This window comes from Truncatella angustata, assembly GCF_020726525.1.
Source record: "Truncatella angustata strain MPI-SDFR-AT-0073 chromosome Unknown BKA67scaffold_2, whole genome shotgun sequence".
Taxonomy (NCBI): Eukaryota; Fungi; Ascomycota; class Sordariomycetes; order Amphisphaeriales; family Sporocadaceae; genus Truncatella; species Truncatella angustata.
In genome coordinates this window covers 5,091,626-5,114,533 of record NW_025763382.1, presented here as the reverse complement: position 1 = coordinate 5,114,533, position 22,908 = coordinate 5,091,626, and the positions used below count along the sequence as shown (strand labels likewise).

At 49.7% G+C, this 22,908-nt stretch overlaps 10 protein-coding genes across 10 annotated transcripts; 7 read left to right on the top strand and 3 right to left on the bottom strand.

The window, feature by feature from the left end:
• Positions 1-322: 322 nt before the first annotated feature.
• BKA67DRAFT_197622 (glycosyl hydrolase) lies at positions 323-2,146 on the bottom strand. The gene is made up of 3 exons (XM_046095397.1): positions 1,589-2,146; positions 1,445-1,536; positions 323-1,393 (listed from the first exon to the last, which is right to left on the bottom strand). Exons 1-3 carry the CDS (start codon positions 1,883-1,885, stop codon positions 481-483), a joined length of 1,302 nt encoding a protein of 433 aa, XP_045962003.1. The 5' UTR covers positions 1,886-2,146; the 3' UTR covers positions 323-480.
• A 4,105-nt stretch (positions 2,147-6,251) lies between these two features.
• On the top strand, positions 6,252-6,907 carry BKA67DRAFT_656011 (uncharacterized protein; the record flags this gene model as incomplete). Its single annotated transcript, XM_046106865.1, has 2 exons — positions 6,252-6,446; positions 6,506-6,907. 2 exons carry the CDS (start codon positions 6,252-6,254, stop codon positions 6,905-6,907), a joined length of 597 nt encoding a protein of 198 aa, XP_045962002.1.
• Positions 6,908-7,808: 901 nt separating this feature from the next.
• On the top strand, positions 7,809-9,731 carry BKA67DRAFT_643720 (CDP-alcohol phosphatidyltransferase; the record flags this gene model as incomplete). The annotated part of the gene is made up of 4 exons (XM_046105828.1): positions 7,809-8,250; positions 8,339-8,448; positions 8,513-8,638; positions 8,706-9,731. The coding sequence occupies exons 1-4, from the start codon at positions 8,235-8,237 to the stop codon at positions 9,729-9,731; spliced, it is 1,278 nt and encodes a 425-aa protein (XP_045962001.1). The 5' UTR covers positions 7,809-8,234.
• Positions 9,732-9,955: 224 nt separating this feature from the next.
• Positions 9,956-11,588, bottom strand: BKA67DRAFT_197574 (uncharacterized protein). Its single transcript, XM_046095396.1, has 4 exons — positions 11,543-11,588; positions 11,279-11,416; positions 10,125-11,230; positions 9,956-10,067 (listed from the first exon to the last, which is right to left on the bottom strand). Exon 3 carries the CDS (start codon positions 11,116-11,118, stop codon positions 10,237-10,239), a length of 882 nt encoding a protein of 293 aa, XP_045962000.1. The 5' UTR covers positions 11,119-11,230; positions 11,279-11,416; positions 11,543-11,588; the 3' UTR covers positions 9,956-10,067; positions 10,125-10,236.
• A 419-nt stretch (positions 11,589-12,007) lies between these two features.
• On the top strand, positions 12,008-12,508 carry BKA67DRAFT_656008 (uncharacterized protein; the record flags this gene model as incomplete). The annotated part of the gene is made up of 2 exons (XM_046106864.1): positions 12,008-12,019; positions 12,191-12,508. 2 exons carry the CDS (start codon positions 12,008-12,010, stop codon positions 12,506-12,508), a joined length of 330 nt encoding a protein of 109 aa, XP_045961999.1.
• A 397-nt stretch (positions 12,509-12,905) lies between these two features.
• BKA67DRAFT_556264 (uncharacterized protein) lies at positions 12,906-14,888 on the top strand. Its single transcript, XM_046102150.1, has one exon. The coding sequence runs from the start codon at positions 13,218-13,220 to the stop codon at positions 14,394-14,396; it is 1,179 nt and encodes a 392-aa protein (XP_045961998.1). The 5' UTR covers positions 12,906-13,217; the 3' UTR covers positions 14,397-14,888.
• A 10-nt stretch (positions 14,889-14,898) lies between these two features.
• Positions 14,899-16,088, top strand: BKA67DRAFT_601201 (uncharacterized protein). The gene is made up of 3 exons (XM_046105328.1): positions 14,899-15,150; positions 15,212-15,372; positions 15,526-16,088. Exons 1-3 carry the CDS (start codon positions 15,140-15,142, stop codon positions 15,870-15,872), a joined length of 519 nt encoding a protein of 172 aa, XP_045961997.1. The 5' UTR covers positions 14,899-15,139; the 3' UTR covers positions 15,873-16,088.
• BKA67DRAFT_556262 (Phox homologous domain-containing protein) lies at positions 16,089-17,520 on the bottom strand. Its single transcript, XM_046102149.1, has 3 exons — positions 16,672-17,520; positions 16,399-16,577; positions 16,089-16,346 (listed from the first exon to the last, which is right to left on the bottom strand). The coding sequence occupies exons 1-3, from the start codon at positions 17,158-17,160 to the stop codon at positions 16,283-16,285; spliced, it is 732 nt and encodes a 243-aa protein (XP_045961996.1). The 5' UTR covers positions 17,161-17,520; the 3' UTR covers positions 16,089-16,282.
• Positions 17,521-18,439: 919 nt separating this feature from the next.
• On the top strand, positions 18,440-19,318 carry BKA67DRAFT_532952 (uncharacterized protein; the record flags this gene model as incomplete). The annotated part of the gene is made up of 1 exon (XM_046099627.1): positions 18,440-19,318. The coding sequence occupies one exon, from the start codon at positions 18,440-18,442 to the stop codon at positions 19,316-19,318; it is 879 nt and encodes a 292-aa protein (XP_045961995.1).
• Positions 19,319-21,317: 1,999 nt separating this feature from the next.
• BKA67DRAFT_532951 (uncharacterized protein) lies at positions 21,318-22,337 on the top strand (the record flags this gene model as incomplete). The annotated part of the gene is made up of 1 exon (XM_046099626.1): positions 21,318-22,337. The coding sequence occupies one exon, from the start codon at positions 21,318-21,320 to the stop codon at positions 22,335-22,337; it is 1,020 nt and encodes a 339-aa protein (XP_045961994.1).
• Between the last annotated feature and the right edge of the window lie 571 nt (positions 22,338-22,908).

The window sequence follows — 22,908 nt, the reverse complement described above, 5'->3', positions numbered from 1 at the left end:
CTAAATTATTTTGGAACATGTCAACCCAAGCGCGAATTTGTTGCACAGATGGCATGATACACATCTGCGAGCTCGTGGTTCTCACTGCAGCGGGCAAGGCCAGGGTTGTGTTTCAGTGCGTTGGAGGAATTAGAGGCGGTAACATGATTAATGGTGTATCCTGAACGTGGCCACCTCTACCAGTGTTCACCAAAAAAGAAGGAAAGAAAAAGGAAAGTATGAGCTGATCCAGGAAGTGATCAACTGAGAAAACAATGATACTTCACGTGTTCGTATGATATTTGAGTGGGGAGGTCACCTCACCACTGGGACCGTGGCTTCGTGGGTGTTGAAAGCAGTCATCTTGCTATTACCTATTGAGATACCATTGAAGGTCCAGCCGGCGCTGGGGCCTGTGTAATCCAAGTATACGCAAATAATTTGACCGTCTAATCAGAAGAGTCATCCTTATTCATCGCGGCATCGATCCATTGGATATCCCTAACAATTTCCTAACAATACCTTCAAAGAATTTGCCTTCTTGTCTGGCACTATTTCGTCCTTCTGCTTACTGAGTCGCCGTCGCAATTTATCCACCAGCCCCTTTTTCGGCTGTTTCTCCGATTCAGCATGTCCACAGGTGTGGCCCATATAGGGTCCAACTTCTGTAAACATCACACGCTGGCACCTCGCCTTCCTGTTCTCCCAGCCTTCATCCTCCCGGTCAGTGCCGTGGAAGATGCACAGCGTCTCATCGCCGATGTTGATGAAGCTGCCATGCCCTGGGCCCCAGGGTCCTTTGTCGTGACCCGAAGACTCCAGCAGTGGCTGTTGGCCCTTTGGCCATGAGCGTGGGTTCAATGGATCTCCACCATTGTAATGCAACACGGCAAGTTTGTACCGGGGAGTCCAGCTGCCGGCGGCCGAATATACAATACCCTTCCAGCTGCCATCTGGTGACTTCAGGAACTGCGGGCCTTCATTGATACCGTGCGCACCGTTGTTATCGGTAGTAAACTCCCAAGGATGCTCAGGTGCGGAAATCATGACTGGCTCGCTCCCTGCCATAGTGGGATCCTCAAGCTTCATGATGAAAAGCTGTTGGGTCAGATCCGAATTGCTATGGTCATCGAGAGGCCAACCCGAGTACACAAAATACAGCGCGTTGTTCAGCTCGAAAACAGTGCCATCAATAGCCCACTGGTCTGGCATACCGTGGATGCGGCCCAAAAACTCCCATTGTCCCTGGGTCGGGTCGTCTGTCGCTGAAGGACCACCTAAAACATACATCCGATGGCTTTCGTTGCCCCGGGCTGGGTTAGCTGCCGCATAGTATATGTACCATCGCCCCCTGATTGCGTGAAGCTCAGGTGCCCAGAGATCTGCTGAATGTTCAGTGCTGGGCGGTGGCGTCCTGATATTTTGGTGTAAGCTTGGCTCGATCATAAAGCAGCGATGAACGTACCAGACCACTGTTTTTCTTACATGTATGTTTTTCTCTAAATCCGTCAGATACTTCGAGACCGTTATCTCAATTCTGTTACCCGCAGTGTATGTCTAGGTCTCGGTCAATTTATAATCACATCGCATCCGGATAATTGATACATACCATGTAGTATCTTCTGTGAGCTTTCACAACGAACGGATCTGGGGTGCTTTTTGGCGTGAGCGTCACGCACTCGCCGTTGTATAGCATGGCTAGGGCAGGGAAACGCTCGACTGGCGGAGGTTTGATGAGGCTGCGGACTCTCTGACGGATTGTCGGTCTCTTTTTTGTTGCTCCCAGCTCAAGAAGTGTCACTTCCTGCCAAAATTGGATCTTCTCAAAGTCATGATCTGTGCTGCTCCGGCTTTGAGTGTCTTCCTCTCCTTGCAACCACTGTTCGATGTACGAAAAGTCTCTCATAGTGGCAGTGTTTCGTATGCAGCGAGCCGTAGGTCAAGTTCAACTCAGCTCACTCCAGTCCATGGGCGTTACAGGGAAGCCACGTCTGTACATGGGGTGTGTCGGGATTTCCAATGGTTATAATGAACTATGTTTACCCACATGCGGTTGCGCGTCCCCGTCTTGGATCCTCAACTGCAACTGACGGGCTTCGGTGGAGCGAACTCTGATCATCGAGCATGTCGGCACCTCACAGTAGCTTTTGCTTTTGCATAGTGGCATGCATGTTGGTGGCAGATAGACATAACCTTGGACCTGGCTATATCTGAATCACCTACAGTAGCCAATCCTCGTTCCATAGAGAAATGCGGAGGTCGGCGTTGCACACGCTAGGCGCGATGTGCGTTGTACTTGCATATAGTCATTCTTTGCGAGCCATTACGTCAGGATGCTGGTGCAACTGCTAGATAGAACATGAATGACACCTGCCAAATGTTTGCAAAGTAACTGAGCTGAAGAATTGTCCTTCATGATACGTTAACTGATGTTCTACAACTATCTCAATTGGATTTGGTCGAATCTTTCTGTTGATATTGGAGTATTTACTAGTGACCACTGTTCTTATAGTTTGCTTAGCCGAACTATACTAGACGTGAGACACCTAAATACGCCCCCATCTGGGTCCAACCACGCAGCGATTGCTTGGTCTTCGGGTAAGTGTTCTCGGGGGTTTTAAGTAGCGGATACGCCTTGATAAGGTATGTGCGTGGCTATGAAAAATCTACGGGAGAAATGCACTTACACTTTCGCAAAAATAGTCTTGAGTCTGTTCGGCTTTTGATCACTCGCGGCCGAGGTTTGTGACATGGGCTTAGTTAACTTGGATTCCACCATGAACATGATAGCGTTTTTTTTTTTTGGAGCATGTTTGAGATCATAGAGTTTTCGCTACGTTATTTCTAGTTTCTTGAGTATATGGCTTGTTGTCTTGGAAAAGACATGGCAGACGTTTTCCGGTCTTGATTACAACCCTGAGTTTGCCTCTCGTTGAATCATCACGCCCAGGCTATTGATTATACAGGCTATCTACCTTTCTATCTTTACATTTTTTTCTTTTCTCTTATACATGACTCGATATTTCTAGCAGTATCGAATGTATTTTCTAGTAGACCGCTGGAAACGAGTCGTAATCACTATGCTGGCATATGTGCATATAGTAAGAATCTCGTATGCCTCTAAGTCGAGTCATAAGTTCGCGCTCACAATAGATCGATTGATACTACACTACCCATGGTAATTTCAAGATCCCAAAGCAGCACACTCAAATCGTTTAGACACCCACCAATGTCGTCCATGAGTTATGTCAAAACCTCGACTACTCAAAATCATCATTGTTCAATAATTAGAAAATCGCCAACCCGGAAATAGTAGGCACTGCTGCTCCCAGGATTTCATGCTTATTTCGGATTCTCAATGCATACCCCGAGAGCATGCAGAGTATCTAGTCAGCCATCCGCACTTACAATGGTAACTTACCCACCAGTGTGGATCATCATCCCCATTTTACTCACAAAGAGGTTCAAAGCCGTGCCCTGTACAGCGATTTCACCTGAGCTGTGGCCATCCTGACAACTCTAGCACCATATACCTTAGGCAGTATGGTCCTCTTGAAGTTTTGCACACTTCCGTCCAATAAATACTTGGCTAAATCGCAACATTGTTTATTTGGACATCACAAATACTTGCCTGGAATTGCCTAGCGCCTCGGCACGTGGATCGCAAAGAGGTTACTGGCAAAGCTCATGAAATTGAACGGAATAATCACAATAGTCTCGAATCAGGCCTCCAGATATAGCATATTCATTAGAAATTCGTCGCCGGGGTACCATATCAGCTTAAGAATGCATCTACATTTCTTTGGACATCGAGTGCTGCCTGAAATGAAGTTCGAGTCTTGGTGAAAAGCATTGTGCTTCGTGGAATGGAGATTTGCGCTCTGTCTCCTCTCCTTACGCCTCATTGGTAAGGTTACTTGATTATTTAGAAATACGCTCTGAGAATGCGAGGGAGATCGCGCCATCGTTAGTAATATATGTGCTGCTGAGCTGTGTATAATTTATTATCTCGTGCCAATCCGTCGAAATCTCGAGCATACATTGTACGTCGCTGCTCGGCGACATCGCTACTATTTCCAGTCGGGGCCCTAACGATAACAGTATTGGCTGCGGAGTAAATCATTGCCACCGTTGTCATTCTATGAGAATGGACTGACCACAACCTTTACGTATTCCACAGGTTGGCGTCTATTTCAAGTCTATATATTTCAAAAGTGTGTTTTCGTGACATAGAAACACGCATAATGTTCTTGTTACCTGAGTGGTGGTCGTGATACCGATTTGGGCTCTAAGACATCCTTGATAGCCCTGCCTATTGTTTGGCGTTTACAAAGCATGAGCACTGCGCCTCATACACGTGGAGAGGTTCCGAGGATAAATCCCGGGATCTTCATGCGACATTGCTTGTCGCTTTTGTAAAGGTTTTAGAGTCCCGCACGATGGCGATAGCTTCATTTGTTGAGGTTGGTGCCCCCCCCCATGTAAAGTGCGACGAGCAGTTCACTGATTGCATGGGTCCACCCATGCAGCTTGCGAAGTTCCGAAGGTGCTAAGATTGCTGCAGCTAGCTGTGACCGGCGATGGATGATCCCAGTATCTCACCGTCCGACCCCCTGACTGTGGGGGAGATGGCAAGACTTTTAGCAGGATTATCACCACCAGGTCCAGAAATTCTTTATTGTTAAGGTTAAATGGAGCCTATTTCGAGGTCTTTGAGATCAACGATTTCATGGTTCTGTTAGTGTTTCATGGATGATGAATACCAATTTGCCCTAACAAGGAACAAATGAAGCGATATTATCAGTGCCGGACTCGAATATGGGCTGGTTTGATTGCGAGGTTGGAGTAATACATTCTTGGTGGCATCTAGGCTGGGGTGGGCAGGCATTCCTAAAGACCCTCGTAACCTATCCATGTTCCGACTTGAGATGCAAGTCCCGCAGATAAAGAGTCTCTCATATGCAGCCGATTACAGCCCGACGATCCATCTCGCGAAAGTCTCCCTGAGAAGGTGCATCACTACTGCCTCGGACTGACGCACAACGTGCTTTAGAGCCCTTGGATACGAGGGCCATCCCTTCTTGGAGGCGGCGAAAGATGGTGATGGCTAGAGGTTTTTTCGTATTGTTTTCTGTCTTGGGGCGCTCGGCTAGCATCTCGTCCAATAAGGGGTCTCCACTCCCACTCACTCATGGCTCCAGAACAACAAAAACGTCCCACCAGTTCGAGACGCCAAACGATACATGGCTTGACTAAATCAGCATGTTCAAGCCGTCCACGTGAAGGCATAGAATTTCTGCAGGCATGGCTCCAAGGCGACGATTGCGTGTAATGTTGGAGCCCTGCAGTACTATGTCTAGTATGTCCCTAACATTCACCATACTTGGCCGTGGGTGACATGATTTGGGGGCTCTAGGGTGCTTGCGCTATGCCATGATAGTGGCATATCCAAATTGCCAGGTTCGGCCAATTTCTTGGGACAATAGTTGGGCTACTTACTAGGTTAGCTTCTGCTGTACGCCGATGCTCTCTTAGAGTGAGACTAGATTTCAGCAAAGTCTATGTATCGAGTAGGGTCTTGGGGTCCTCGTGATACTTTCAGCGGTAACTCCACACCCGTAAAGGCAAACAGAATAGACCGACGCCTGCATCAAGAAAACCCATCATCGTACATCTCGCATATCTCAGCATCCTGGTAGGACCATTCGGGACCTGCCATCGAACCAGAAAACAAATAGTTCCTCACCAATCATTTTATTTAGGTCCACTGGAAGCCCGCAGCAAGCTCTCCGGTGGCTGCGGGTTAGCCGGGTCGATGCCTCCCCAACCCCTGCCAGAGCATATCTCAATTGGCACTAATGAAGCTGGGATGGCGTCCTGAGCTCCCTTTTATAAAGTAACCAGCTCTTTTCTCGTTGGGACCCCGGAACCGTTCAGAGCTTCCTCTGCCTCTCTTTGCTCTTTACCCTTTTGCATATCTTATTCCAGCATTCGTTACTGGTGGTTGTTGAGCTTCAAAATTGACTTCTTGAAAAAAACTCCCTGAGCCATACATTTTCACTAATACGCCAAATCATATAATACTCTTGATCGATCCGCTTGGACGATCAGACTTTGGTAAGTCATGATTCTGTCTGCCGTCCTGGGATATTCAGGGCCCCAAGGCAATCAGTATTTTCACCAATAAACTTTACTCATTAAGCTTTGGTTTTTACAGTTTTAAAATAATAATATCGCCTTCGTCACCTCGAAACCAAAATACGACGCACGAAATGCTTTCGCTCAAGACCAGCGTTCTGGCAGCAGTTACTCTGCTTGCCTCGGCTGTCCGTGCTGATTACTACATTGATCCCGATAGTGTCTCGCTATCTACGAGAAACAGTTGGTGCCAGCAGGAGTTGACCACATGCCCAATCATCTGCAAACAGACCACCCCTGGCACAACTTTGATCAACACATGTGACCCTGTATGTTCCTTATACTACCATGAATTCGACGAGTGCTCGTTGCTAACTCTCGAACCCAGAAAACCCTCACTTATGGATGCCTGTGTGGCAACAACCTACAGCCGAACGTCTCCGAGTACTCTCTAACACTGCCATACTTCACCTGCACAGAATGGGGCACCCAGTGTGTTAAGGCATGTGGATCAGACAATGGGTGTTCGAGTGATTGCCGACAAGACCACCCTTGTGGTGCTCAGAACCCTACCAAAGTCAACGTCACATCGACTTCATCGGCCGGCTCAACAGCCACAGGCAGCAGCACTGCCTCGGGAACTGGTGCTGCCATCTATACTGGTCTTGATGGCAGTGGCGCGACTGCGACCTCTTCCCCGAACAGCGGTTCCAACCTTGAGGCCTTCAACATAGGAGGTCTTTTGGCGCTGGCTGCCAGCGTTGCCCTCGGCTTCGGTATCATGCTATAATCATCTGTATTGGTGCAAGCTGGGCGGCTTGTACAGCATCATTTGACATGGGGCATTAGTTGTCTTATTTCAATGTTTTAAGCATCAAACGGCGGCAGCCCACCACAATCTCTTGGAACATTAGCGTATGGAGTTTTAGCACTTGCACATTAGATCATTGACAGGAAGTAATGCAGGACGAGGCGCGTTGTGAATTATATGTAGTCCTATGGACAAAAAGAAGACTGTTGGTTCTAGATCCGGAGTTGTCATGTATGGCGGTAAGGTTTGCATAGTATTTGCGGAGGCACACTGAGACTGAATAGCCGACACTCAGAATTGAAGCAATAACGCTCACCTTAATAGAATATATTACTGCAGAGGGTACATTGGTATGTGGCGACAGCGTTCGCCAACACATTGCACTATCAAAGTGATACACGACTCGCAACCCATGGTTCGTTGCGCAGGAAACGATGGTTGACCACGCTGGCGTCAACAACTATATTTCGTCGGTGGTACTGCTTCCACAACGATTACGAGAAGGCCGGTCGGGTGGACCAAAAACAGAGTCTACGATCAAAGTAGATACAAGTTACACGACTGCGACCGGCTACTAGGAGTCACGGCAAGAATAGTTGATAAAGTTGTGATTGATTGAAGTTGTACTTTGCGGACTGGGTGAGTAATCATTGACTGATAGTCCGTGATGATCCAGGGACTCTTTTCACATGCCTACCTACATAGGTGCTGTGCTGGACTGGACTGGACTGGACTGGAGTGGAGACCCCTGTCCCTACCATTCAGATCAGTACCTGCGCAGCTGTGACAGCGGCAAAGCATCCCGTTGGCTGGCGCAAATAGCTGCTACCAGTCGCACAAATGCTCCTGAAATAGAGTTCTCATTGCTTGATTTTCCATCCAATGCTGGGTAGAACCCCTCATAGCCCCTGGTTTGAATGAGGCCAAAATCGTGACTACGGTTTAGACTCTGAGTCGGTCCTCGGTCTCCACTACGCCGGCGTGGACCCTAGAAAGTCGACTTTAACCAAAACTTCACCGTCTGCCTTTCAAAGTCTTGGGTGTTGCGCTCGTGTACAAGACACCAAACAACTCACCTCGCCTCTCATAATGCTGCACTTGGCGTAGTAACGTCGACTAGCCTCTCTTCCCTTTCAGCAGAACCCCTCCCTCTTGAAACGGCGACCACGACTTCTGGGAAACGACCACCACGTGAAGCTCACGTTACAGTTAGTTGTGCGGGTCCCAATTATAGGAGTCGGTTGAGTACGATACGAACAAGACCACCGCGGCAAGCCGCCACTTCAGGCTCTACGACAGCGGCAAGATGGCAGCAAGTCAAAGTATGTACACTTGTCTTGGCACAGTATCCAAGGGGGCCAAAACGCCGGAGAGTCGTGTGCTCATGCTAACCATGCCTACCAACCGCAGGAAAAGCCGTCGCCGAATGCATCTCCGATGATGCCCTCATCCACCTCAAATCATACAAATACTCCGCCGTCGACAAATCGCCTGTCTCGAATTACATATTACGGCACTGGGTATGCATGAGCATCTGACCGGATACTGGTTTGAAAAGGAGCACCCTGCTAAGACTAGTGACAGTGGAACGCCTTCGTCGAGCTCCTTCCGCTATGGCTTGCGCCGAACATGGTGACCCTCATTGGGTTCTTCTTCATACTGGGGAATATAGGGTTGCTCGTGATATTCATGCCAGACCTAGTGGGGCCTGTAAATATTCATGAAAATCCCTTTTCGAGGCAGAGCAGAGACTGACTGGGTGATCCCGATTGTGTAGGGTCCTTCATGGCTTTATCTTAGTTTTGCCTTCGGTCTCTTCATGTATCAGACCATGGACAACATTGACGGCAAGCAAGCGCGGCGAACGGGAACCTCTAGCGGCCTTGGGGAACTCTTCGACCATGGAATCGACTCCCTGAATTGTACACTCGCTAGTTTGCTGGAAACAGCTGCCATGGCTCTGGGCACATCGAAATCCGGCGTCTTCACCGCACTAGTGCCCTGCCTTCCTATGTTCTTCTCGACTTGGGAGACATACCATACACACACTCTCTATCTTGGCTACTTCAACGGACCGACTGAAGGTCTACTCATAGCATGTGCCGTTATGGCGCTCTCCGGAATCTATGGACCCGGAATCTGGACCCAGCCCATCGTTGACTTGGTAGGGTCCAAGAACCTTCTCGGATATGATCATCTGATTGGCGATCACTCGATCCGAGACATCTGGATTTTGATCATTGTTGGCTCGCTCTTCATTGGCCATGTTCCTTTCTGCGTGCTCAACGTTGTGAAAGCTCGCAGAAAGAACAATCTTCCTGTGCTGCCAGTCTTCCTCGAGTGGACGCCCATGGCAGTATACACTTTCTCTATTGGGGCGTGGTTATACTCGCCATACACAACTTTGAGGGAGGATAATCATTTAGTGCTATTTTGCTTGACCATGTCTTTCGTCTTCGGCCGCATGACAACGAAGATGATCCTTGCCCATCTCACCAGGCAGCCTTTTCCCTACTGGACAGTCATGCTCGCACCACTTGTCGGAGGAGCTATCCTGGCCAACCTGCCTCGGCTTGGGTTCGAGCCGATATCCGCCAAGAACGAACTTCTCTACCTCTACGGATATTTCATCTTCTCGGCAGTCGTATATTTCCGTTGGGCATACTTGGTGACTACGAGTATCTGCAACTTCCTTGGTATCAATGCCCTGACAATTCCATACGAAAAGCAACAGGAGAACAAACGAAAACTCCAAGAGGCAAAAGCTGCGAATGGGAAAGCCAATGGAAAGAAAGAGCTATAGGAGGTGGCAACCAAAACCTAACGGAGTTTGCCTTTTGAAGGTTTCATGACTACCAATAGGAAGCTCCCATAAAGGCCGGATGGTCTTGTCCCAGATGGACGGTTTCTTCGAACATACCACATTCAGCAGTCCAAGCGACTCACCAAATACGAGATTATAATACGAACAGAGGCCGCTTTTCGGGAGTGTTGGTAAGCCCAGGTAGCGGATACTAAAAAGAAAAAAATCCTGCGTGCGTGGAGCAGTGAGGGGAGACGCACCGTATCAGCATTGTGCCAGGCGTTAAGGGTTTTCAACAAATCAAGATTTGTAGCATTTGTGTCTATCGTTACAGTACTAGACGAGATAGATAAATGAAGAGGATCGTACTGTGATGCAGCCACAAATACTTACAAGAAACGTGATTGATTTGCGCAATACCAATCCACAGTGTACCGAGAATGGTCAAAGGTATTGCAACTATATATTTTTGGTCAAGAAATTCTCCTGCCGCACGCTCCGACAGCTATGCGTTCTTTACATCGTCATGGTCTGTCGAGTTGACAACGTCTGTCCACTCCTTTAACAACTCGCTGGTCTGCGCAATCTTATCTTGGATTCCCTTGATAGTGTCCGGCCCGAGCGGTAGTCTCATGGGAATCTCCTTTCCCTCTGCAACTCCGCTCCTTGTCAATACGTCCACAATCACCTTGCACCCCTTAACAACATCGCCTGCTTGGTTGTTATCAAACTCGTTCAGCGCATTTCTGACATGCTCAACGCTAGTCCCCCTGTATTCCTCCTCGAGCGAGTTTGAGACAAACATCCGGTTCCCACCATCCGTGTTCAGAAAGCCCGTCCTGAAGTAGCCCGGCTCGATCACCACCCCGCTGATACCAAATTCCTTGACCTCGGCATACAGCGACTCTGTGAACCCTGAGATAGCCCACTTTGTAGCGCAGTAGTACGCATACGCGGGGCCTCCGCTCCAGGACGCCAGGGACCCGAAGTTCGCGATCACTCCGCCCTTGCCCTGCTTGCGGAGCAGGGCAACCTCGTGCCGGGACAGGTTCATGTTGCCCAGCACGTTGACGTTGAACGTCTTGGCGATGTCGTCCGACGAGGCACCCTCGACGGGCCCCTCGAGGATGTAGCCCGCGGCGTTGATGAAGTGGGTAATCTTGCCGAACCTGGCGACGGCTTGGCCGAAAGCAGACCTGATCTCGGCGTCGGGGGCCGTGACGTCGAGGTCGATCAGCAGCGCGCCTTGGTCTGCCAGGTTGGATAGTTTAGAGGTCGCCGTGCGCGACGTCGCGACTACGGAGTCGCCTCGCGACAGCGCTTCGAGGGCGATGTGTTTCCCGAAGCCAGAGGTGGCTCCGGATATGAACCAGACGTTACCAGTCATGGTGATGTATAGTATTTGTTCGTTGGTGGTAATAGGTTAGTGCTTGCGAAGAAATATGCGAAGATGCGAAGATACGAAGTAAGGCTGTGGTGCCGATGTTTGTAAATATGTTCTACAATTCTTAGATCACTTCCATTTGATTCCTGAGTGGTGTCCCAACGTCTTTATACTTATCCTCGAACCTGCCAAGAATATTATGCTGAATCACCAAGCTCCATCGTAAGCCCGTTAAGCCCATGTCGAACCCGGAGAGAAGCCCATAACTTCATCTTGGAAGTCCTACCCTCTGTTGCTCTACCTGGATAATATTTTAGTCACGGTTCGGTTGATACAAGCGTGCAGTAGGTCTGATTGGGGGTTAATGTCCAAAGACCGATTAACTTCGGAGTTAGCTAGAATCGCCGAATCCTGCATGCGTTTTTACCATGGTAGTTTCATGCCTGTTTTTGCGACCAAGGGCCGACTCAATCGAATGTAGGGCACCCGAGCAGGATGCACGTATCTTGAATTGCAAACAATGACCTTCACATGTGTTGTGGTAAAAGTGGCACAGTAATGGGCTGGTACGATTCTGTTTCTTCAACGCTGGGCTTCTTTATCTTACTTCATGCCCTGGTTTGGAGTAAGACGAGGGGTCATCCATGGTCTGACCGTGGCCAAGAAAAGTCAAAATTAAAGCATGCATTATGCTACGCATTAGAGACTCCCTACTACGACAGCAATCAACTACACTTTTTTATCTTCGTCGTGCTGCGGACTTAACTTTATGCAACTAAACATATACACTGAACATATGCTTGCCATCAGGCAGACTCGTCTGCGTCGATTGTCGGGACTCGTAAAGCATCCTTACATCTCGAGGTCAACCACCCATGGCTTCGTGACTAAGATGGGTGCTCCGGTGATATTATGCGGCAGAACCGAGAAGATCGGGGAGAGTGTTATTGCCTGTCTCAAACCGGAGTACGACAGTCCGTGGAGCATCTCATCATTCAACCATATCAAGAGCTCGGGGAGCTGGCGCTAACATGCATGGCTATACGTAGTTACTCACTTTGCCATGACTCCCTAGTCCGGTGCGACCCAGATCCCCGCCATCTTGAAGGGGGATCAGTCGCCGGCAGCGGACTCGGAGCTGGGTAGCAAGGATTACTCGAAGCTGCCAATCGCCGTGACCTTGGGTGGCGGCTACGACGACGCCGGTACTGAGGTCATTATGAAGGCTGCCGCCGGTATCAGGCCGGTGCCTTGGCTGCGATCCGACCTGGCCAAGCCTGCGCCTCCGCTGGGGCCCGAGTATGGCAAGGCTCTCGTCGCGCGCATCAAGGTCCTACTGGCCAAGCTGGAAAAGGAAGGTAAGTTGAGTGAGGAGATGGTCGTATGGTACTAGGGGTGGGCAGGTCACGAAACGACACGATATAACGAGAGAAGCAACTGACGATGGAGCGTGATGGGTTACGATGGAGCGTCCTGCTTCTTTGATCACTTGACCGTTTATAATGAACACTCTGTCATACCGAGCTCGATGTCCTCGCTCACTCAACTTCGTGGCCGAGGTCATTGGGTGATAGGGAAATGCTGCTCGATATATCCCGACCGGATTCTGGCCTGAGGAACTGGTGATAGTAGATGAAGAGCACGGAATTATGGGGATAGGATGATAAGCAGGGAAGGAAGACAGGTTCTCAGTAAGAATGGGGAGCTGGATAAAAAGTTGCGTGCAAGTGCTTTTTGGTGGCTGATGATGATAAGAATATTTGAAATGAACGTGCTGAGAAAGTAAAAAGGTTTGATTTAAATCACGGAAATAAATATGTTAAGCTGAATGTGGTCCCAAGCCGTTCAAACTACCCTGCTGCAGCACTCATGCCCTGCCAGAGTATAGGGCCCTTGGACCCTTTGAAACGTGGGGAAGCCACTTACATTACGGCACATGCCGCAGCGCGTTTCATTGGCGCGCAGCGATGTGAAGTTACTAAATTCAATTCTGGCCAACTTGTCATGTTGCCGGTGTTTTGTTAGATGGCAGCAAGATTCAGTGTCAAGTCTTGACTTTCTGATGCCGCTGCAGTGTTACTTGGTCACCGTCGGCAATTGTCATGTGCTGGGCAAATGACAACGGCCAATGGCTATTGGCTAGGCTGATTGTCCTGCTATTCCTCGTCGCCTTGTTCCCCGGTGCCTCCAGCGCGTACGAGACCGTGTCCGACGACACATTGCGTAGCATCCCCGACGGCGGCGGGGATTTCGAGATACACTCCGGCGCACTACTCGCGCCAATTCTGATCCCCCGGGTACCTGGGACGCCTGGGTCGGAGACTGCGCAGCGACACTTCGTCGAGTTCTTCAGAAAATATCTTCCGGATTGGCGGATAGACTGGCACAACTCTACCTCCAAGGTCCCCGGTCCCGGCGATCGAGAGATACCATTTACGAGCCTCGTATTCACGCGCGACCCACCATGGGCACAACCTGGTGATGTAGGGCGTTTGACGCTGGCTGCGCATTATGATAGCCTATACAACCCGGAAGGCTTCATTGGGGCAATCGACAGTGCAGCACCGTGTGCTATGCTCCTCCACGTGGCGAGAAGCATAGATGCGGCACTGACGAAAAAGTGGAAACATATGGAGGACAATGGCGATGCTGGCTCTGGGCTCGAGGAAGATAAGGGCGTCCAGATCATCCTGTTAGACGGCGAGGAGGCCTGGGAGACATGGAGCTCGACAGATTCCCTCTATGGCGCCAGGGCGCTTGCGGAGACATGGGACTCGCAGCGTTACCCTTCCATGTCAGCATATCAGACGCCTATCCAGGCCATAAATATGTTTCTGCTGGTAGACCTTCTGGGAGCACCGAATCCCAACATACCGTCGTATTTTGAAAGCACACATTGGGCCTACCAAGCAATGGCCAAGATAGAACACCGCATGCGCGTGGTTGGTCTCTTGCAGACCACGTCAGCGAAGCCCTGGTTCTCCGAGTCCAAAAAGGTGCCAAATCAGTTCAACCGGGGATATATCGAGGATGACCATATCCCTTTTCTAATCAGAGGGGTGCCTATCTTACATATTATTCCTACCCCATTTCCGAAGGTCTGGCATAACATGGATGATGATGGCGAGCATTTGGATATTGAAACGGTCAACGACTGGGCCAAGATCGTTACGGGGTTTGCAGCCGAGTGGATGGAGTTGGAGGGCTTCATGGAATCACCCAGACAAGCACTTCAGCCAAAGAGTGGTGAAGCACATTATAGAGATAGAAATGAGTTGTGATACTCGATCACAACACCGCAGAGCATGGGCACCAAACTAACCAAACCACCGGTCGCAACAGCCGGACTATGTAAAACCAACTGCGGCATAGCTTGTTGTCTGAAAATGTCTAGAATAAGCTCAGGAGCGTGTGACTATTATGGCCAATATGCTTTGCGTCGACACTGCAAAAAAGCCCGCTGCATGCCTATTGAGAAGCTTTGACAATTTTATTGTTTCCCCTATCCAATTGACTGGGGTTGCGGAGCGATGAACCTGACTACACTTAGCCCCAGAAACCCCCACGGCAACCCAACGTCGGGGAAGCTTGACTGGGCCTCCCCGAGATCAAATGTATCAGAGCTTCAACCAAAATGAGGTCACAGCAGATTTGCCAATTGATCCCGTGAGCACTCGGGAACTTTCGTATCCTTGAATATTGCTAAGTTACAAGTTTCCTTAAATCGAATGTTCATTTCAGTGATACATTAAATGATTCACCTCCACCCCCCCCCCCCCCCCCCCCAAAAAAAAAACCCCCCATTATGTTTGGATTTGGCTCCAGTCGAAAGTTGTCTATACTGATTCACACAAGACTCTCTGACCGCCAAGCTACAAGTTACCACCTTGTCTCCACTTATGAGATCACACCTGTGACCCGGCGCGCCAAACATCTCTCTATTTTCTGACACCGGTTCAGGGACCAGCTAATTGACTTTCGCACCAAACTCAGTATACATTCCTGAAGCGGCCAAAACGGTAAAATGCTTCGTTGGTAAGTGTTTCGCGTTTACGAGTCGACAAGTTCTGGAATGGCTAACCTCGTGACTCCGAAGGTACCAAGCAAGGCTGGCCTCCCGGCCACTGCTCACACAGAGCATAACCACAGCTGTCCTGTTCGCGACAGGAGACATCACAGCGCAGCAACTTGTGGAGAAGAAGGGCATCGAGAACCATGAGCTCGCCCGAACAGGACGCATGTTCTTGTACGGTGGTGGTATGTCTCTTTTCCTTACCTCCCACCTCCCGTTCTGCGACTTCTTCTTCCTCTTCTTCTTCTTCTTCTTCTTCTTCTTCTTCTCCTCCTCCTCCTCCTCCTCCTCTCCAGCACTTATGAATACCCCTCCATGCTGATATCTTTTGAATACAGCCGTCTTCGGCCCGGCCGCGACGACCTGGTTCAAGTTCCTGCAGCGCAAGGTCGTGCTGAAGAACAAGAACGCCGAGATTGTGGCGCGCGTCGCCTGCGACCAGGGCCTCTTCGCGCCGACGTTCATTGGTATCTTCCTGTCCAGCATGGCCGTCATGGAGGGCGGCTCGCCCAAGGAGAAGCTCGAAAAGAGCTACCTGCCCGCCCTGCAGACAAACTACCTGATCTGGCCGTTCGTGCAGCTCGTCAATTTCAAGTTCATCCCGCTCCACCACCGGGTCCTGTTTGTCAACTTCATCTCCATCGGCTGGAACTGCTACTTGAGCTTCTTGAACAGCACTGGCTGAAGGGTTCTTTTGCGCATTGTGCAAGTTGATTTGGGACGGTGGGGCATAGCGTTCTGCTCTCGAGCTTCTTCAGCGTACGGATAGATGGCGAGCCCAAGGCGCGAGGCGTTGTATTCATGACAGCAGTTACACTCATCACACGGATATCTTGTTTTATATTGACAAGTACACATGCATACGAAGATCGATTGCTAGGGAAGACAGCTTGGGTCATCTATGCATATGTAATGTCTCTTTTGTACATATACTACCGGTACTAGTAACTATAGACAGCGAACTAAAGTTGAGCGCCCTGCACCTGTTCTGTACAATTGCGATTAACCAGAATTAGCATTATATCTCCCTTGTCCTATCCATTCCATATATCTCGAATGTATCCATAAGATCGTATTAAGTCGTACAGTAGTCGATCAAGAAAACAAGAACTCCTTCAACACAGGAGATCCCGAGAACTCAGGATTTAACATAATGCAGCTACACCGCAGTCAGCTTCATGGACATCGTTTGGTCGATGGAGTCTGCCTACTTGAGAAAATACTGCAAGCCGGCCCTCCTCTTTTCGAGAAATCTGGGCCTAAACTTGGATATGAGACTTTTGGGCGGCAACTCGGGCACGGCTGCCTCGAAATTTGGAAACGTGCGAATCAATCGCCAACGGAAATCGTCGAACTCGGAGTATCGTTTTCTTATGTTCATAAAGCTCCCCTACCATGGGATCAGCAACTCGTCTGGGAAGAATGGAGCAGATTGTGCTCTGTTTGGCTCTATGCTCTTGAAAAAAAAGACTTTCCACACTCACATTGAGAGTCTCGACCCGGATATTCCACACGACGAATGCGCCGATGTTTGTCGCACTGCCGTTGACTACGACATAGTCGGTGACCTCTACGCTCTTGGCCCAGCACGCATGGTTTCTCTCGTCTATGCTGCTGTTTTCATTATCCTGCATCGTGATCCCGCCCGTCGGTATCGAATTCACCGACGTCAGTGACGTCGACCGCGCATGATTCGAGTGGCGCTGCAGCCAGTACGGCGGCGAGGTGACGGGCGATATGACCGATGCGCCTTCGGGCTCACTGTTCGTCTCTAGAGACACGTTGGTGTCGATGCACGAAGCGCCCGGTCGTGCGGACGGTGTTTCCGAGTCCGTCTCCGTGTCGGTTTCTGTGGCGGGAGGTGAAGGCGGCGATTCGATGTTTGCCGAAGGCAAGATCTTGCGCGGGCCTATCGCGCCGCCCAGGTTGCCGCCTCCATGGCTGGGTTGCGGAATAACAGCTGACGATGCCATTCATGGAGATTTAGTGTGTCGAGCTGCCGGAGGTGGCATGCGTAGGTTGCGACGCCGCGATGACGGTATTGGGCTTGTAAGCGTACTGTAGGGGCCGTGCTTTGCGCTGTACCTATGGATGTCTGTATGTACAAGATGTATGTATACGTGTGTGTGTATGGCGATGGCCAATTGAACTGGTTCGCCGCACAGCAATGGAAAGCGGAGCAAGCACCAAAGTCAATCCCAAAAGATTGACATGGACAAATCACTGTATATACAGCATACAAGAAGAATGGGTGCGACCATGAGAAACCTGAATTGAATTGCCCTTCCAAGAAGTGATTACGTGGGCTATTGAAGAAAGAGCGGTAGTGTTGTTCCACTACTGTACATACAGTACCTCGCTACAGGGACCGATCTGCATAGTGGAGGGTCTCGGAGAAATAGATCTCAGCAGTCACTGGTTGGCGTAAAGTCTGTGGCTCCACTGTCGTCTAATGTCTCATGTCTTTTGCCGCCTGGGCCTTTCATCGTTAACAGAATCCAATACTCCAGAATGCCTGTCATAATGTTTCAATCGTCACTTTTGTGCCATCTCATTCGACGTGTCTCGATGTGTCCACTCCTTATTTGATTTGTTATGTAATCTGCATTGGTCCAGGGGTCATGGTGAGTAGTGTTACCGTGATGCAACTGTTTGCTGGACATGTTGCAGAAATGAAGTTGGTGAAGTCGAGATACATGTTTGGGTCACCTGGTCATCTATGTAGGAAATCATGGCGTGTTTCTCCAAACTGCAGACTGCGTGTCACCATCTTCTAATATCCATTCCAGGACCGGACACGAATGTAACAAAACACGTACACTTTTTCTAACAAACAGATGCGGACATGCAGCTACCCCCGACCATCACGTATGACGGTATGATGAGTGTTTTTATTCATGCCAACAGACTAAAACGAATGGCTCAGTAAGTTTGTTTAGTAGATGATTGGCTTTCCCGTTGTGTTACTTTGGACGCTCCTTCTACTTCGCCAGGAGAGAGCCAATAGATGTCTCCGTGAAGTCGCGTTTTGGCAGGCTTTCTCCATCGCGGCTGCCACATGTAAGACTGTCGAAATTATAATAACAAAATCCGAATATTATAAGGCCACCGAGTATTTAGTGACATCAGTGAAATCAGTTAAGATAATGTAGGATGACCTGCCAAAATTTTGTTAATCGTGGCTCTTCAAGTACCAGCTAAACTTCATCGACTGCTCGAGACCAGGAAGCTTCTAGATTCACATTAGCCGCCATGGATTATGAGCATTTTGCGATTACCTTGTTCGTCGTCGTCCTCTCTTTGCCATTAAGCATCGTAGCAGATCCCACGTGCAACACCACTTATACTTCTGGCATCCCCTTCGACGTCTTCTCGGGCACACTCAACGTCTATTCACAGTTCTGCGATGAGGTGGGCAAGTACAACGGCCATGAGTCCGTATCATGGACGGTCAACACTACAGGAGACATGCTTTCCAATACCCTCCCGCGTTTCGACTGGTCATTTGATCGCACGCCCGCTGCAGACGGTTACACCATCGACCTTGCGTATAATCCAACAACTAGAGGCGTTCCATGCGCTGTACATGCTGGTTGTACCGAAATCTTTCAAGGTTTTTCTTCAGTTTGTGGGCACAATGGGGCATCGAAAGATCTCATGGCGTATCAAGCATCGGCCGGGTCTGGCTGTGGTCTGTACACATACTTCATCACGCCTCCAGCAAATGCCGTCAGCGAGCGCCGCTGCTATCCGCTGAACTATTTCGGACATTATCATATGAAAGTTCAGGACTGGGTATTGAACAAGCTGATACACGAGTTTGTTTGTATACCAGACCGGCAAACGGTTCACGCGAGCGACAACTCGACCTGGCTATGGAACGAGAAGTATACCATCAACAACGTGCCGTACCTTTTCCAAGTATACTGGCAAGATGGCTGCTATCAACAAACCATGGAGGCGGATTTCAACTTCCCAATCCCAGGACGGCAGGACGTAAATTGCTCTGGGTTGTTGTGGAACGATTTCACCCAGTGTTCGCAAAACGATGGAGTTGGAGGCAACATCACGGTTGGCTGTCTGGTTTATGAGTACAAGACCATTGACCAACGAGTCCATGGCGGGTTCTAAAACTACCTTACGGTGCAATACAACAAGACCTATTTTGTTGGCTCTGCGAATGCGACTTGTCTGGTGTTTTATTTCCCCTTGATGCTCTCTAGTTCGAAGATACGAACCCACCGGTTTGTCATGGCTGGGCTTGATGGTCAAATATGTTTGTAACAGATCGTTGTTTGTTCAACACGCTGTTCAGCCCGAATACGAACTTGTCCTTGTGGGTTCTGGCAAAACCTGCCATGGTAGGTCCACGTCATTCCCGACACTGGAGGATCATACGAAGGATAATCATCATTGAGGACTCACGAGCAGTAGCTCCTCCCGAATCCCAAGCGCTTGGACTTGTTCACTTTTGCGTTGACAAATCCGTTACTGCGCATCGAAGCATCATGTCAATCTATGAAGAAATACGCTCTACCGCACCACCTGACACTTAGCAAGCTTAGCAACTGTCGGCTCATATAGAGGTCCATGTCCGCGATCCCAGTAGTAGCTGGTTAATGGCAAAAGAGGTTATGAGTCTTTGGCTCTATAATTAGCTGAAATGTTGCCAAAAAGCTTCCCGTTGATATTTGACGGTGGTCATGTGCGTGAACGTTCTCGCGACGTCTTTTGGTCTTTGCAAAGGGATGCAGCCTGGCTTACTCTTTCGTGGTTGGTTCGATTACAACTTTTAGAGTCGTACTGTAGGTGCCCAACAGATGTCTTCACGGTGCGCTTGAAGCGGTATACCAGTCAATGGGCCCGAGCGGTTGATGTGTGATACCAATCAAGTCGTTTTTAAAAATAAATAAATAAATAAACTCTATAAACAAAAAAAACCCTGCCTGGGACATGGTTCAAGAGCGTTGGAAAAAGGATAATACCGGTGGGTGACACAGACTGACTGATGAGTTCACCAGGCCGAGACTTGTTTCATAATTATACTGAAGAGTGCAATATGCTTGAGTTAGGCCACGATAACTCTAAAAGGCTGACCAAGCGAGCCGCTTACACTTCACGCTGTTTTGAGTTGAAATTCGATCGTCTTGTCGTCTACGCTCTATCTCGGGGCGCTTCAAGGTTACCAAGATATCGCTATATTGTGCGTTACCACTTTCATCGACGTCCAAGTCACTATTGGACTTTCCAAGTGACGAATTAGAGTTGACAACGGCGATCGTTGTAAATTTGCGGGCTTGGCCACCAATTCCAAATGTTCCAATGCATATGCGAAGGTCAGGGATCTCGGCTTATTTTTCTTTTCTTTTTTTTTCAAGATTAGCGGGGGATCCACAAGCGTGTTCGCTTGTCTCTAGACGAGTCGGGGGTCTGGTCACTGGTGTGTTGCAATGGCGCCTGCCGCTTACAGTGCAGACCCCTTCCACTTACCTTCCACCCTTTTCGACGGGACCTGCAGTCCATCGCCTTTCAGAGACGACCGCCGCATTTCGGGCTGCTGAGATTTCAACAACCTTTTCATATTTCACTTGTCTGTTTCGATACCGACCATCTTTGCGCGTCTTCCGCGGCACTTTTCACACACGGCACTGCGATTTACGAAAGAAGCACAATTTGCCTTTCCGAACGGCCCTCCAACGGCTTTCCAACGGCTTCCCTCTCCATTGGCCCTTGGGCGCCACGCTCTACTCGATTCCGGCACCGAAGCCGCTCCCACCGTCTCAATCCGTCCCTCAGTTGAACTCATCTTCGCGACTTAGACTGCTCAAGCTTTGTGTAAATATTCCGAACTTTGATTAGACGGCCAGTTCTGGCCTCTTGGGAAAAAGGAAAACACACAAGCATCCTGCCTTGGGTCTTGGCTGTAAATACAGGGAGGTATATTACGCAGGGAACGAGCCAACGCAGTTCCGGCCAAGTCGGGCGCAATTGAACACGTCTTTCTGCTTCAGAATTATACGGCATCGCTTCTGTTCATCATTTGGGAACAGAGTCCTCAAGCACGGATCGTTTCGAGATTACAGATTATCGCAACTATAGAGCCCAAGTGTGGCCCATACCCACCGTAACCATGAAGGGCACTCCCGTCGACCAGCTCGTCTACGAGTGTATGTTCCCGAAACCACGATCTACGGACCCCCAAAACTTCCACTCGCTCCTGCACCGGCACCTGATTCTCGAGGTGCGACAGGAAGTCCACTCCTTCTATGGCCACCTCAACACGCAAGAAGCCAAGTATCCTGGCTTGGACTACTGCCATCGCATCCACCGTATCAGACTCAGTCGCTGGCCTTGGCATCGACGCCTGTTCCGTGCCCTGGACACTCTCCGCTTGACGCACTCCGAGATTTCAAATCTGACAAAGTGGGAGGGGACGAGATGGGCCAAAGAGCGCTTCGAGCGCGACGCAGGAGTCGTCATCAGGGACACGGCAACCGAGGAGGTGGGACAATGGATTGAGCCCGAAGACCGGCCACAAGCTCTGCGCGCCATGCTGAGGGAGGAAGGTCTTGTAGATGAAGAAGCAGAAGAAGAAGAAGAAGAGGAAGAAGAAGGGGACGAGGAAGTGGACCCGGGGTTTGATGAGGACATGGAAGGCGAGGAGAGCGAGGGCGAGCTGCAGAGCATCGGCGTCCCCTTGAATCAGCAGCTGCTGGCGCGTCGCGAAGCTGGTGAGAATGCAGTGTCGCTTGATGACGAGTGGGAGCAGTGGCTAAAGACGGTCATCGACTCTGGTGCGCTCCCATTCCTGACCGCCAGCGATCCGGCAACTGCGACCTTGATTCCCCAAGCACTGTTGCCTCCGAGGGTGCTCATGGCCGCGAGGGCGGGACAGTGGGATCAAGTGCCTGCTTTCCTTCACGACATGCTCAGGCGCACTCTCTGTATCGAGGCAGAAGCGACAGCAGAAACAACAGAACGCAGTCAGCCGCGCATCGAAGGATCTTCCAGGTCTGCACGCAACATCTTGAGCTCATCCTCCTGGCGACGGACCTACTCCGGGCTCAGCTTACCTCATGGAGACAACACCGCCAATACAAGCTCTGATAGTGTGCGTTATTACAACCGAACAGCGCAACCTGGTGCGTAAGAATGCGCTTCACCCGGCCAAAAACATACCTTCCGAATATATACCCTTGTTTGCACACCTATCACGGATCGGTGTGTGGGCACTGATCTCCTTCGTACTGGTCTTGATGGCCGTATGTACCCCCCCTTCCTACTATATCAAATCAACAGCGACCGCCGCCCTTGGAGGGTTCACGAACGGAGTTCTTATTGGCTGGGATTTTCATCTTCAACATGGCCTGGAGTTTGTTTTATTTGTCATGTTGTTACGGGGCATAAATATTCTCGGCTTTAGCTTTTTGTTTTTGGTTTCACTATTTCATCAAGGGCATCAAAACGGGTCAGCCTGGAATTCTCAAGTGGTTTGTTCGCTTTGTAGACGATGGAACAAACACGATTTCAATCCATCAGGGAATCAACAACTACCGCGCTGCCGGACTCGCACCAAATCTGACCAGTGCTACGTGACTGCATTTATGAGATATAGAGTAAGGGTCTGCTTCTTTGATTGCTTCTCATCAACATCGTATATCGTTCATCCGAATACCCGACGCGGCCTGGAAAGACACTGTCCACGCTACGAAGCTCTGCGC